The sequence below is a fragment of the Leptosomus discolor genome, chromosome 7 (genome assembly GCF_034619465.1).
Source record: "Leptosomus discolor isolate bLepDis1 chromosome 7, bLepDis1.hap2, whole genome shotgun sequence".
Classification (NCBI taxonomy): domain Eukaryota; kingdom Metazoa; phylum Chordata; class Aves; order Leptosomiformes; family Leptosomidae; genus Leptosomus; species Leptosomus discolor.
Window position 1 is genome coordinate 48621865 of NC_141397.1, and position 14695 is coordinate 48636559.

A 14695-nucleotide genomic window follows, 5' to 3' on the forward strand; every position below is an offset into this window, starting at 1 on the left:
GAAGCATATGAAGTAAGACACTAAGTGTCGTCATCATTTTATTTGTTCTAAACTTCCTTAATACAGCATTATTACTAACAGTTCAACACCTTGGCTGATACAAAAGGTTATCTCACAAGAGCAAAGATCCCTCTACTTACATCCTCATTGTTAAATGAAGAAATCTTTCCCCTAAGTTTGCAAGTGGGCACACAGTGTTCGTCTTACTGTGTCCTTAGGTGAACAGACCTACCTGTCATACAGATGCTTTTAAAAGTACCTGTAAGAGAGGCCGAAAATGAACATTATGCAATTGAAACGGTATTCTGAATATAGTATGTTAGATTAAAACAATGCACTTTTAACATACAATGGAATGTCAGGAATTGGACAATGGCAAAACTAAAAGTTGCATTGATAATGTCAGTGGGAGGTCTGTGCCTCGAAGGAAGCTGATGCTAAGTTAAACAGTAAACTCCAACTGTAATCATAATTTTTGAGAGAGTATGGAAGAACTAGAGTCACATGATCTAACTTCTAAAATGTTGCAGCCCACAGTTTAAGCATACATCTTCATTCTCAGAGTGCCACCCTGCTGCCTTTCTCAGATCAAAGCTCTTGACTCTGCCCATGTTAACCACAGTTCTCCAGCCACTGGTCAGACAGGGCAGCCAACCTAGATAGCCAACTGTAGACAATCAAATCCTCCATTTGTACTGTAGAGGAACCTGTCGCTTCTAACAGGTTAAAATTCAGCTTATGCAAACTCGTGTCTTTGTGCAAATTTGGGTTTTGCATGTGTACAAATACGCCCGTTACTGGTGTGATGAAGCAGCTTGTTGCCCACCAACCGCTGCCTGCCACCTTTGAACACATACCTGTCCTCCCCCAGCCATAATGTGGAGAGTGGGGTTGAGTAAGGAACCTCACTGCTGGTGAAGGAGCAGCAGGGGAGAAGCTGGATGTAGGAAAAGCCACAGCAGTGCCTGACTGTCAGATTATATGGCTCGATGCCATATCGTAACGGCAAGATTTGTGCAGGAGAAATAAAAAATGGTCAGAGCACCATAGCAGAGGACTTTGGTTAGAGACAAATAACAGATCCTGGCCTGTAACTTTCCAAACTTCCCATTGCTTTAAGAGAAGGACAGACTGAAGAGGGCTTTCCTAGTAAAGAAGTGAAGAAACCTAGTCTTCTGCTGCTTTCCAGAACAGCTTTAGCCCACTGAACTACCTTTGGTTTACGACAGGTTGGTCACTGAAGGCTTTCACCAGACTCTGTGCCTACAGGGCCTAGAGGCTGATGTACCCTCAGCGCGCACCCGAGAGTCAACAAACGACACGCTGCGTGCAGCTGATGGCTGGGTGGGTTATACAGACCCAAGACAGACACCCACCACCCATGTGGGACTGGGGCGAACTCCAGAATGAAATCCTAGAGTGTCACATTAGGGTCTGTATCTTCAAGACACGTCGGTATAAAACATGATGCAAAGGCCCTTTAACTCTCGACGGAGGCGGGCTGCTGCTGCGCGAGGGCCCCGGTGAGCGAGGCACCGCTCGCTGCAGTTCGCAGGCAGCGCTGGAGCCCGAACCGCTTCCTGCTCCTTTTGCAGCGTTTCTCAGGTGGCCGAACAGCCAAACGTCAGCAAGTGGCAGCAGATGAGACTGAACGCAAGCCATCGCGTGCTTTTCAGAGAGAGGCACTCAGCATACCAGAAATCAAAGCAACCGGCCCGTTTCAGCCATTTAACGCAGTCAGTGTTAGTACGGTACATACAGGCGTTCAACGCGCCTCGCAACCGGAGCCCTCTGCCCCTGTAAGGGCCGCGCAAGGAACAGGGCACCCAGGGCAAGCTGCGGCAGCTGCCGAGGCCGCCGGGCACCCAGTGCGACAGAACACCAAGACCCCCTGGGCCCCGCCGCCGGGTGCCGCCGCGGCGCGCGCGGAACCGCCGCGCAAGGGCCTGCTGGGAGATGGGCGCCCGCGCGCATGCGCCCCACCACCCCCGCCCCGCTTCTGTGTCTGGTGCCCCCCGAGGGCGGTGGCCGGCGGGGGCGGGGCGGCTCGCGGGCGTGTGGTGGGGCCGGGCCGCTCCCTTCCCCCCGCGGCGCACCGCACTGCGCAGGCGGCGGCGCTGGCGCTATGGCGGCCGGGGATGGCGGCGACGAGGTGCGGGTGCTGCAGAACCTCCGGGGGAAGATCTGTAAGTGCGGCGCTGCGGCCGGGGCGGGCTGCGGTGGGGCTGGGCTGGACGAGCGCCCGGGGCCGCCGCGCTCGGTTGCCCGCTCCTGCCCTGGCTCCACGGCGCGGGCCGCCGCCGCTCCCTCTCCTTCCCCGCGGCGGGGCGGACGGGCGCTCGCGCGGTGGCCTTTGAGGCCGCCGGCGGGGACGGGGACTGAGGGGGCAGCAGCTCCTCCCGGAGGCACCCCTCGGGCCAGGAGGTGCGGAGAGCCTCGCGGGGCGGGGGGGGCGGGGCGCAGGCGGCCGGGCCTCGCTGCGGCGGCGCCGCCGGGAAGGGGCTTTGTGGCGGGCGCGGCCGGCATGTGCTGGCGGGGGCGGGCGGGGCCGTGCCGGGGTCTGCGCGGCCCCGAGGCCGGGCGGGAGGGAGGGGTGCGGCGGGGCCGTTGGAGCCCCGGGGTGGCTGGGAAGCATCTGTTGGTCCGAGGGTTTCTTTGAGTCAGCGGGCGAGCAGAATTGCCCCCTCCCGTCCAGATGTCGGGCATCGGAGTCTGTTTGTCAAGCAGAAATTGCGAAATTATTGATGTGCAGGAAGTTGGTGGTAGAGGGCTGTTCTGGAAACGTTCATGAATGCTTCTGTTTCTTTGTGTAGCGTGTGTGCGAGTGAGAGGGAGGCAGAGAGAGAGGCTGGTGACTTTATTTTGGTGGTTAGGAAGCGCTGACTGAAAATACTATACATTCAGTAACGTGGGAAACCAGAGGATGAGCTGGGGAGGAAGGGCTGGGGCGGCAAACAGATAGTGTGGTGTGGCTCGGGAGGACTTCAAAGCGAGTAGGAGAAACAGGATGTGCAGCGGCTTCCTGAAGGGGTATCAGAATACATTCATACAATTCAGATGCAACCCATTTATTTCCTTTCTCACGCAGTCGATAGACTTTTTTGAGAATGAAGCGGAACAGGTTGAATTGGGCATGGCGCTGGGATTGAGAACCAGTTGTGAAAATGCTATGAAGGATTAGTTTTGGTGGAGGAATGGAGTCGTGTTTAGTTAAACGTCATCATGCATTATAGACTTGAATGTATCTTTGGTAGGTAGAAGACCAGGTCATGAAAATAGGAGACTGCGTGAAGTACAGCTGGAGGTACTTTTACTCCGGTATGTTATCAACAGTGATTGCCTGCTGAGTGGACAAGGTTGAACACACACTTTCTGAGATCTTACGTTGTTAGCAATTATCACAGAAATAATATGCGTCAGCTTGCCTTTGAAAAATAATACTGTTAGTTTTGGGGCTAAGGCATTAATTACTGAAGCTGACTTATTTATTGACACCATCCTGCTTCCTAACTTTTGTCATAAAGTTTTTTGTCAACACTGGACAACACGACGTTCAAGGAGTTTTACATTTTGTGATACTGGAACCTGATAAAAGTTTTCCTTTAAGTGTTGAAAGACAAAACACGAAATGTCTCTAGACTCATGTTGAAACTAGTTTTATTGTCCCATTTCTGTGTTCTGGATTGAGCCTGCAGTTGCATCGTAACTTTGAATCTTCCATTTACCTGGCAAAAGTAACAGTAAACTGACGACTCCGACCTGCTTCCTAGGGAATACGTAAAATGTTGGTTGCCAAAGATGGACCTGTAAGAACTGTAGGAGCCCGTTTGGAAAATGAGCGGAAGTAATAGAGGCAGTACAAGATGTGTCTTCAAACAGTGCGAAAATCACGCTGTACACATACTTGTTTCTTCCAACAAAACAAAAACACTGTTAAAAAAAAAAAGATAGGAGTTAAATATGCTGTGGAAGCTTGTGAATCCTCTAATTCCTAGATGGTCTTTTGGCTTCCTTGCACAGCAAATACTGTTATTTTTGTTCATTGCTAGTATTTTTCTAATGTCCTTTTTAGGGGAAAACCTTCTGAATGAACAATCCTAAACGAATGTAATAATGTAATCCCCCTTGACCTGGAGGGATTGGCAGTAGCAGACCTCACTTTGGAAGGTTGATGTTCATAGTCTTAAGAATTCCTTGTAACGTGTTTCTTAGAAGTAGAATACATTTTGGTGCCTAAGCTTTGTTGGCATTTAAACTACTGCAAGACTTGACACTGACTCATTTTATGAGAGCGCATGGTAGTTTTAATGAGGTAATGTCAGTTCTATCTAATTCTGCATGTATAGAAAACACCATGTGCAGTAGGTTCTTACTTATGCTGTTGTTTTACAATACACAGATAGACGGTAAAACCTGAAGTTAGTGGTGTTATACGAATCAGCATAACAGGTTTAGAATTGAGGTATATACTTAAAGGTGGCTTAAGTAGTTATTACATACATAGCAGTGAAAAAATAGAGTAGAAACATGTTTGCAGTCTCTGGTACTCTGTTTTGTGGGATACCAGTGTTTGCAGCTGGTCTCCTGCTTCCAGTTTGCAAGTGAGAGGCAAGATAAATTCAAGTAAGAGGCAAGACAAACTGGTCTTAACAATTTAAGACTCCATAATATTTTTTGAAAATGTGGTATTACAGTTTAGCAAGTTTCCACCAGAAATCTAGTGAAGATCTGCCCTTTCTTTGTGATGACTTTTTTGTCTTGGTGGCTGTATTTTGTGTCTTAGTAATGACAAAAGCGCTTTACAAAGGTACATGGCTATCACATAGTTTTAGGCGTATCTCATAGTGTAGTGTTTTAAGCTGTGTAACTAGCTTCTGTTTTCATTTTATGACACACAGGAGTACATTTTTAGGTGGTAAGTGGTTTTAGTTGCTTTGATTTTTTTGATGTGTTTACTGAAACCTTAGTGGAGCAGTTGGAAAATGTTTCTGTTGTTTCCCAGAGCTCATTTGGCAAAATTCAGGACACGTTCTTTTTTAAACTTCTTGCACTGCATTGTTAACACTGTGTGTTTGGATTATGCTGCACTCCTGGAGTGGATTTAATTGTTGCTATATGATATATTTAGTCCTGTGGAGCAAGTACTTAGGAATTTGTGTGCATAAAGGTCTTCTAAATTTCTTTGTTCTGGGTCCCTGTCGGAGGATGTACACTAATTGTGCACTTTTATTCGACAGAGGATATTGTGAACAGCATTTATCTATCGCACCTCCTGCTTTTCTTAGTTTCTGATGCACTGTTAACTGAACAGACTTTAACTTGATGATTTCATGTAGCTGTCTACATTTAACAAACTGTGGAGGTAAGAGTTCAACAGAACAGTTGAATTTGGTAGGTTGCTCCATTGATGTTATAACTCTGTTATTACTAGCTTAGTACATTAATGTGGAGAGTTTTGATTTTATTAAATGTTGTGCACCAGAATTCCTATTGCTCCAACACTTGAGTTTTTACTAGCATTGCAACTTTTCCCTTTCCTTTAGGTTTGGTCTAAACTTATTTTGAAGTGAGGTTTTACTAGGTATTTATATGGAGAAACTAAACAATGTTTTCTAAATATTTTAAAATCAAAACCAATATGCGTAATTGGCCAAAGTGTGGATTGTTTGTGGGGTTTTTTTAAATTGCTATTATTATTTCTTGCTGTTTTCACAAAGTAGCTGAGTGGCAATAAAGAAAATTAGTTTAAAAGTCGGGTAACAAATTGCAATTGTGAACTTCTGTCTTTTCAAAATAAAAAGGTTGATGTTTACTATTTTAGTGGTGCATTTCATGGTTTCCTTATTGAATTAGGCTACTAAATGTGTTATGTGAAAATAATTACTGGTTTAAGTTAGTCTGGTGACCAAAACTGGTGAATTGATAGGGTCAATACAAAATAAGTATGTTATTGCTGCTGTTTCATCCCTTGCACATTTCACCATCTGAACTGCAAGTTTAAGTATCACACTGTATAGTTTTAAATGACAGCCTCTGTGAAGAGGCCTGAAATACAGTTCCACAGTTAGATCTAAAGTTGATTTAATTTCTCTCTTCTCCCTAAAACAACCTTATTTGGTGTTTCTGACTAACCATTCATACTACCTACCCTTACTCAGCAAGCCCTTGGAAAACCCTGGTGTACATTTCCTCAATACACTTTTCTAGCTTCTTACCTTTTTTCTTTGCGTTCTTTGAACAGTGAAACAAATGCAGTCTTCAGAATTGCGTACTTGATGAATGCACTGAAAATCTAAACATTCGAGATAATACCTGTTGTTGTTCATAACTGATTTTTATGCAACCATTGTAGCCTTAGGTTTTTGAGGAAAAATTAAGAATTAGGGTAATAAATCAAACACTTGAGCTTCTTGGAAGAGTTGGACCACTATATGGCTGAAAAGTCTCCCGCAATCACGGATATTAAGAGGTGTTTGGAAAGATGTGAAATCTCATGCTCTGTACTTCACCTGACAAGTGCTCTGAGGTTATTTTTAACTCAGAACTGAGAATCATCCCCTCTGCCTCCCAAAATCCTCAAAAAATTTGTCTGTGCCTTTACGCTAAATACTTGGGCTACAAAACAAAGGTTTTTATCTTGTCAGAAAAATCAAACCTTCTATTTCTTCTAGTCCCTTGGGTACAAAGTTTATTTTAATACTGAAAGACTGCAGTATAGTAGACAAAAATTGTGAATTATGTAGAAATATTTAATTTTTACTTTTTAAGAAAACATGAAACTATAATAATTGTAATTTCCTTTCAAAGTCCTCTGTATAGTGCCTTTACAGTGATGATTAAATAATGTTATATCTTAAATATTTTATGTAAAAATAGGATGGTGAAGCTACAGAGTATTAACTGAAAAATAAAGATTCTTATCAGCCACAACTGACATACAGTTCATGCTTATTAACTACAAACTACAGTATCCAAAGCTTTCTGGGGATTACTAGCCTCTTTCATGAATTTATTTTTTATTTTCTTTCATATGTTTTTTTTTTAAATAGGTTTGGTGTGGTTTTGTTCAGGCAATGTTCAGTCTTTGATGCTTTTCCCTGTCCTTCTGTAATATCTCACTTAAGGGTAATTTTGAGTTTAGTCTCTTCTTGTAGTCCAATGGCATTAAAAACCGGTTCTGTTCATGTCTCTCAATCTGTCAACACTAAGTGTGGTGTTTAAAAATAATATGTATACTTCCTCCTCTCCCACGCCCAAGTTGATGAAGAGCTCGTTGATGAAGAGCTCATTGATGCTTCTGAGAGCACAGGTTTTATCTGTGGAAGTTACTTAAGCGTCTGTTCGTGCTTTCCATTAGTGTACGTATCCCTGACTTGGAAAACATCATGCATGAACTTCAGTCTCTGTTCCTGTTAAACTGTCACATTCTCTGCTCAGATATAGTTGTGGTAGCGTTTCCAATGCCAGGCATTATTGCTTAACTTTCAAGACTATAATCATCTATTTAATAAAAAAAAAAAAAAGGAGCGGGGGGGGGGAGAAAGAGAGGAAAATAAAAAAAAAAAAGGAGCGGGGGGGGGGAGAAAGAGAGGAAAATAAAGTTGTGCTTTTACATCGTAACATCATAGACAATAAAGTCGACTCCACTGTGCTTCATATCTGCAGTCTTTTGAAAAATAAACATATGTATAACACTTCAAATCTAGTTTCAAGCTGTGATCTTTGAAAATGGAGGCAATATGTTATTCAGATGCGTTAAGTAATTAAAACTCAATACTTTGATGTTGTTTTCTCCCTATTACTTTTTAATACCTTATATAAAGTTTAGATGATGTTGATTCCACGTTTTATTGGGAGAGGTATTTCCAGTAGCTGGTAAGGATGAACGCTACTGTAGAAGGTCCTGGTTAAGACCTAGTGCAGAATACGATTCTGGTTGCCTGTGTTTAAGATAACAAAGTGGAACAGGGACAGAGAGTGGCTACTCACCAGTTAGGAGCCTCTCATATGACAGAGTACCACAAAAGCTTGTCTTGTTTCTTTTATGAGAATAAAAGGTAAAAAGGATCTGTTTGCTGTCTTCAAAGACATTCAGAGGGGAAGGAGGTGTGTGGGGGGAAATAACTGTTTAAGCTAAAGGACAGTGTTGCTGTAAATAGCTATAGATGTCTGTGGCGTTCAGATTTTGGAGGAGCTTTCCAATTTGAGCATTGGGAGCTGTTTTTAGCTGTAACTGCTTAAAAGTAACCATTACCGAAAAGGGCTACCTGATGTCTGCTGTGAATTACTGTAGTGGCCTAGACTCAATACCCAGCAAACATTTGTATGCCTGTGTTGACAATCATCCTGTCTCATTAGAAACTTCCATTTTCTACTTGTTCTTATCCATGTTGCATTTAGTCAGTAGGTGATTTTTCCCCTTCTACTAGACCAGACAGTTAGGCAAAAATAAACGGTACTCATAGCTGAACCTTTGAAAATATGTCAGTCAACTTAGCTGTTCATTGTGGAAAATGAAACAAAGGTGTCATGGGTAAGTTCTTATTTATTTGCTTCCTTTAGCCAGGATATTTGTGAAGAAAATACCGAGTGAGCAATAGCTCAGCCGGATCATGTTTGGGTCTTATGACCTAATGCCATTATCACATCAGGCTGCAAGCTTCTTAGATTTAGCAAGGTACACTGGGTCAAGCCAGAGATGAGACCTCTCAAGGGAAAGTGCAGGTGCTGCAGGAAGTGGTGTTCGTGAGTCAGTGTGCTGGCCTCTTCCTGTTGCTTCTCATCCCATGTGAAGCTGGATGTAGCAATTTCTGTACGCTATTGGATCTTTGAATTGAAAATCAATATGGAAATGCATGCTAACTGAATGGAAAATTAAATTTTGGACACACTTTAAAACTGTAATATTCTTGCGCCTAATATTTTCTGGTTTTTTCCCCCCTCAATATTTACAGTCATATTTTTTATTTACAGATGATGCCAAACACTTAGTACCCAACAAAATGAGAGACTTTTTCTGTACCATAAACCTGGACCAAGAGGAAGTTTTTCGTACACAGGTAGTTGAAAAGTCTTTAAGGTAAGCTTAATTTTTCAATGGAGATGATAAGCAAGACCAGCTCAGTTCAGAATAAAAACAGGATGCGTATCAATGTGCATGTGCTTTTGCTTATCCCTCTTTAAAATGAGAGCTGATTTGTGTCAACTACTCAGAAATGTTACAGCGATGTGTAAGTTGTGAGAGTAGTTGAAAGACAAAATTGAGGCTTGTGAGTAGTACACTGCTTTTAAAATGAAGCATGCTAAAACATACCTCCCTATTACTTTATTCTGTCGCATTGGGCAGCGTAACGTTCTTGTTCTTGCCAGGTTGTTTTCAAGGGAAAGAAATCTCCTTGATACTTGCTCTCCATGTCATTTCCTACTTCTGACATGCAGTTGGTCTGTATTGGTGGAATTCTGCTTTTAGTGTCTGTCTTGTAAAACCTGTTTCCAGAATGAAGGAACCGGAACTTTTCCATGTCTAAGAGTTTTGTGTGCTATGGGATGTCTCCGTCAATAGGCCTCAATCTCTCCTGAAATTCTTGTTTTGGGAACTAAAACCTGTACTCGCACAGAATGGCTTGCTTTGCCTCCCTGAGCAGCACTTAGCTGAAGATTCTCCTACTGTCTTAGAGCCTTAAAAGCAGTCAAACAAACACATCATGATAACATAGCTGCGATAGTGTAGGTGCTTTGTGTCAAAACTCTCAAGTTCACTGATAACCCATACTGAGGCATCACTGCAGCTGCATTGTTCAGAGTATCTGAGTGACAGTTTGTTATCTGGAGGAGACATTAAACCTTCCTTATAAAATGCAGAAAGCCTATTCGAACTCTTGACATTTTTCCTAATTCCTGTCATTTCCAGTGGTTTTATTGTTAGTGTTTGTTCTTTGAGCCGTCTCTCTAGATGTTTCCAGGTGAGGAACAGCATACTACTTATAAGATACAATAACTTATAATTTAAATAGGAAATTTACTTTTTCAGAACATCATTTTGAAACCTCTTTACGCTTCTGCATGAAAAGCAAACAGCACATACATGCAATCAGGAACAATATTTTGCTCATCCTCCTGATCTGTAACTGCTGTAGTCGGATCCAGAAAACTTTTTGAATTTAACTGGCTGCAATTGAGATTAATTACCAAAGCAAACTCAATTGAGTAATCCTTCAGACAAGAATGTTGAAGTGACTGTATTGATAAAGCAGGAACTTAAAATTTTCCCTTCAAATAGACAGTAGTTTGAGTAAAAGGGAACCTAATATATCATTTAAAAAGACTTTGCTGTCCTGTTTTTGACGTGTTAATAATTGAAACATTAAAAGTTAATACTATGCTTAGAAACAAGACTTGTTACATTTAATGTTTATGCAGACATTTGTATTAATTCTATTTAAGAATTATTAAATTTATATACTTTAACCACCTGATAATAAAAGTAGTAGTAACTGCACGGTAAAACATTTGATAAAATAAATTGCTTTGGATCCATCAATTTTTAAATTTTTTTTAAAATAGTACTGAAGTTTAACTGAAACTTGATTAAATGAAAACAGTGCCATTAGTACTTTACAGAAGAAAGGAAGAAAAATATCACTGTAACAAAACAAAATTGGGGGGCGGTCCTTAAGACACACACACCCCCCTCCCCCTCAACTTGAGAATTTTTCAGGTGATAGGAAATCAGTATTTCGAAGTTGAGAACACTTATTTCGAAGTTAGGAGTCAGCGTTCTGAATCACTCTTGCCCCATAGGTGCCTTTCTGTCTCCAGTGGCTGCATAGGGCACTCCTTCATCCTGTGAATTGTGGCTGCGTTAAGTTAGATTCACAGCATGAGCAGGGTTCCATATGAACTGATGAAATGCAATAAAATCAGTCATCCTCTATTAGCAGTGAGCAGAGTTGGATGCTTGTGCTTGATTACTAGTGTATATGCAGTTATGAAGGCTGACACTTGTTCTAGAAACTTATACCATCTTGTTGCTTATTACTGTGTTAAGCTAGAATACCGTACTAACCTAGAGGTACTGGAAAGGAAGATGAAAGCTCTGATCCCTTATTAGTCTGAAAGCTTTATAAATTGCTTCTTAGTAAGGTGTAGTACAGTATAATTTTAGTCATAAATACAACTGTGAATTTAATTGTTTTATATTATTTGTTTGCTTTTTCTTACACACGTAAGTCACAGTCTGTTTTTGGCACTGTATTCTGGGTTGCTATACTAGCTATAATTTACATTGTATTATGTGAATACCAGGTAGTTAAATGTCTGTGGAAGTAATTATCACCAGAATTAAAATTATCTTTGACTATGGTGATTCAAAACTAAAGTAGTGTATTTTTAAAATTTGCGAATAGATTTGGGCTTCCACCAGCCCTGGCACTATAATACAGATGTGAAGCAAATGACTTTTCAAAGTTGGAAAAACATGGATTGATACTGAAGTTAAAGAAGGCTATTTTGACTAAAGAAATGTTGCCTGACGTGGTGTGGGATTTCTGTGGGTTCTAAAGAAACAAGATTTTTTTTTTTCCCTTTGGAAAGTTTAAAGGAACATCCTTGAGCCTCCTCAGATATCTGTGGTCAAATATGAGGAATTAGGGAGGGGAGGGGTTGTGGTATGTGTGCTATGTTTTTTGTTTAAACTAAATTCAGGTTTGTTTTTTTTCAAACTGAACTTCATGTGAATGCAGGGTTATAGCAAAAATGTATTCCTTTGTTGATATAACTGTAGCTTTTGTCAAATGATAGACTGTGGGGTGTTGGTTAGTTTCCGCCATAAAACTGTCAGTTTAATGTAACAAGGAAAGGAAGAGCAGATATGTATGTCACATGTTTAAATTTAATCTCCTGTATTACTGTAGTCCAGTTCTTCCTGTATGACAGTCTGGTCTTCTTTTGAATTAGCACTGTCTTCTAATTTTGTATCCATCACAGTCTTTTAAAGTTCTTGCATCAAAGTTACAAATGAAAGTACTAAATTGACTGAATCCCTGACGAACAGGTTGAGTAAGTTCACCATTTTAATTATTCCCCGTTGGTATAACCTATTGTACTCCTTCAGCCAGTTCTGTATGCACCTAAGAATTTCTTTACTAATCCTTTGTATTCTCCACCTTGAATTTTCCTTCTGTGCTTCATACTTTGCTAAAGAACAATCACCAACTGATTCATAAGGCAGTGGTGTTAACCTAGGTGAGAAAAAAACATATCAGCATGAATAAAACAATGCATTACCTTCTATTTATGCTTATACTATTGACCTGATCATTCTTGCCGAATCTGAGACCTCATGTAGCGTTGAGGTAAAAATAATGATTGTTAGTGGCTGATCATTCATTAGGGGGGAACACAGTTGTGAAGTTAGTACTCTTTAGCTATAGAATGTGGCTGCTAAATAGATTTTTTGGAAATCTCTACTGATAGTCTCCATCCCAGACTAATTATCTGATTATGATTGGATGCATAGAGTTACACAGATCCAGCAAAAATAGGAACTTGACGCTTAGTGATATGCAGAAGTTGATACTGTGCATCATTGTCTAGTATTCTCCATCTGACTGAAGCTGAGTTAGTAGCAGAGTTTCCCTTGCTACCAGTGCCAGCTAGTTCACCCACTGTTCACTCTTTCTTCTATAATATCTCTTTGTACTGGTGCAACTATTATTTGTTACTAGGGGCGCCATATCATGGAATTGACCCAAGTTTAGAATAAGCCTTCATTTAATCTTTTTTGGTCTGAGATATTGTGTCAATACGATTAAAATAAACAGCCAAGATAATAAGGAGATTGAGGCTGCTTAGGGCTGCACTGCTGCTAAAGATAATGCCTGTGAATTTATACCTTTAGCAGTGGTGCTGACAAGAACTCAGCCCTCAAAATCATGGATGATGGATTTGTTGACTTGGAAAATTAAAAAAAGAAAAAAAGGTGGGGAGCTGACCACAAGCGAATTTTTCAACTGAGAATTCTTAAATACAGTGCAAAGGCTAATACTGGCTTGTCTGCTTTGAAGCCTATGGTAAAAGGCCTGTGTTTGAACAAAAGGAACACTTTCACTTGTGAAATTCCTCATAATGAATTCCTGCAGTTAAAGCTCCTGTTTCTAAAAATTGCTTCTAGAAATTCGGACTGCTATATTTTTCACCTGTGTTTTTCTCCCTATGTTTAAAGTTAGTTATCAGCTCTTTTATTTTTATTTGATGAATCATTGGTTCTTCAGCATTTGGTGGTTGTGGGGTTTTTTTAAATTATTTTGGAGGGAATAGAGTAGGGATGATATCCTATTCTTCCAGGTATCCTTTTGGGTAGGCAATACTATAAACTGATTGTTCCAAGCATACGCATATTTGTAGTAGTTTAATAAAGTATTGTAGCAATATGATATCAGAAAGGTACTTTACTAGGAAACAAAAAAAACCCTCTTTGTTTCTGTGTTTGATGTAACTGTCATCACAGTACTTTTCTGTAGAAAGAAAGCAGAGGCTAAAATTAGTTTCGTGAAGCTACACATCCTTCCCTGGTGATGTTACTACATTGTAGTTGAAAGTATTTTAAGTCTTTAAGAATTCAGTAGTTCCAAAATAGGAGGGTTGGGTTTTTTGTAGATGCACTTGATTTTCAGAATTCACAACTTGCAGTGACAAAAATAATATTGTGGGTTTGTTCGGTCTTTTGAAATACAACATTCTGACTACTGGCTACAATTACATCAATAAGTACTCATTAAGTTTAATGGAAGTATAAATTCCTTGAGTGAAGATAACAACACATTGTGTGATAGGTGTCTACCATAGAGGAAACCAGAGTCTTTTTACATAGAGGGCTCTGCAAATGGCAGTTAAGTAGGGTGAACTGTAAACATTATATTTGACTTCATTAAATGGAGAAATGTGGTGATCATTTCAGCATGGGGGAGAGCATGTGTATTATAGATTAATCTTTCTGTCTTTCACTGTTCTGTTTTATAGTTGTTGATGCTTCTGGCTTCTTTTTACAGGTCTGGATCTTTAGGCATCAAATTTGACACAGAAGTTAGAGCTAAACAAATATCTGTTAGTGAAGTAATTAATAAATTGTGTTTCAATGTAATTTAATTGCATATTGAATGAACAGAGAAATATAAAACATGTGTCTCAGGAAGTCATTCGGGGTGGGTAGAGAGCAAACCAGAATAATTTCAAGATGGAAAAATAGCATTGAAATTGCAGAGGAGGCAGCACTGTGTGCTCTGATATTCTTTTTTTGAACATACAAAAGGTATCTTCATAAAATTTTAACTTGCAGTGTTATTGTATGTTCTTGTAATGAAATGGTTGTGGATGGCTTTGATGATAGATAAGTATAGTGCTAAAGGCCAGGGTCTGGGACCACAGTGAAAATGTGGCATTTTAGTGTTCATCTTCTGTATAAATTACATATTTTTTCTATGTTATAAATTGTAAACATGTTATAAAACACATGTTTTTCTATTTTAACTTTCAGTCTTTCTTTTCAGCCCTTATTTTGGGGAAGAGTTTTACTTTGAGATTCCAAGAACATTCCAGTGGTTGTCCTTCTACATTTATGATAAAAGTGTTTTACAAAAAGACCTGCGTATAGGTAAGTACTGGGATATTGTCTACATCTTGCATAATATTTGGTTAT

At 40.5% G+C, this 14695-nt stretch overlaps 1 protein-coding gene across 4 annotated transcripts in view; it reads left to right on the forward strand.

Annotated features, from left to right (window-relative positions):
- Positions 1–2125: 2125 nt before the first annotated feature.
- RASA2 (RAS p21 protein activator 2) overlaps positions 2126–14695 on the forward strand; it is a 54962-nt gene continuing 42392 nt past the window's right edge. For 3 of the 4 annotated variants that reach the window (XM_086468513.1, XM_086468512.1, XM_086468511.1), the window contains exons 1-3: positions 2126–2186; positions 8974–9079; positions 14547–14650. In XM_086468513.1, the coding sequence (XP_086324639.1) occupies positions 2126–2186; positions 8974–9079; positions 14547–14650 (271 nt within the window). Of the gene's footprint in view, positions 2187–8973; positions 9080–14546; positions 14651–14695 lie in introns of those variants that run through there. The other variant, XM_086468514.1, reaches the window with a different exon arrangement.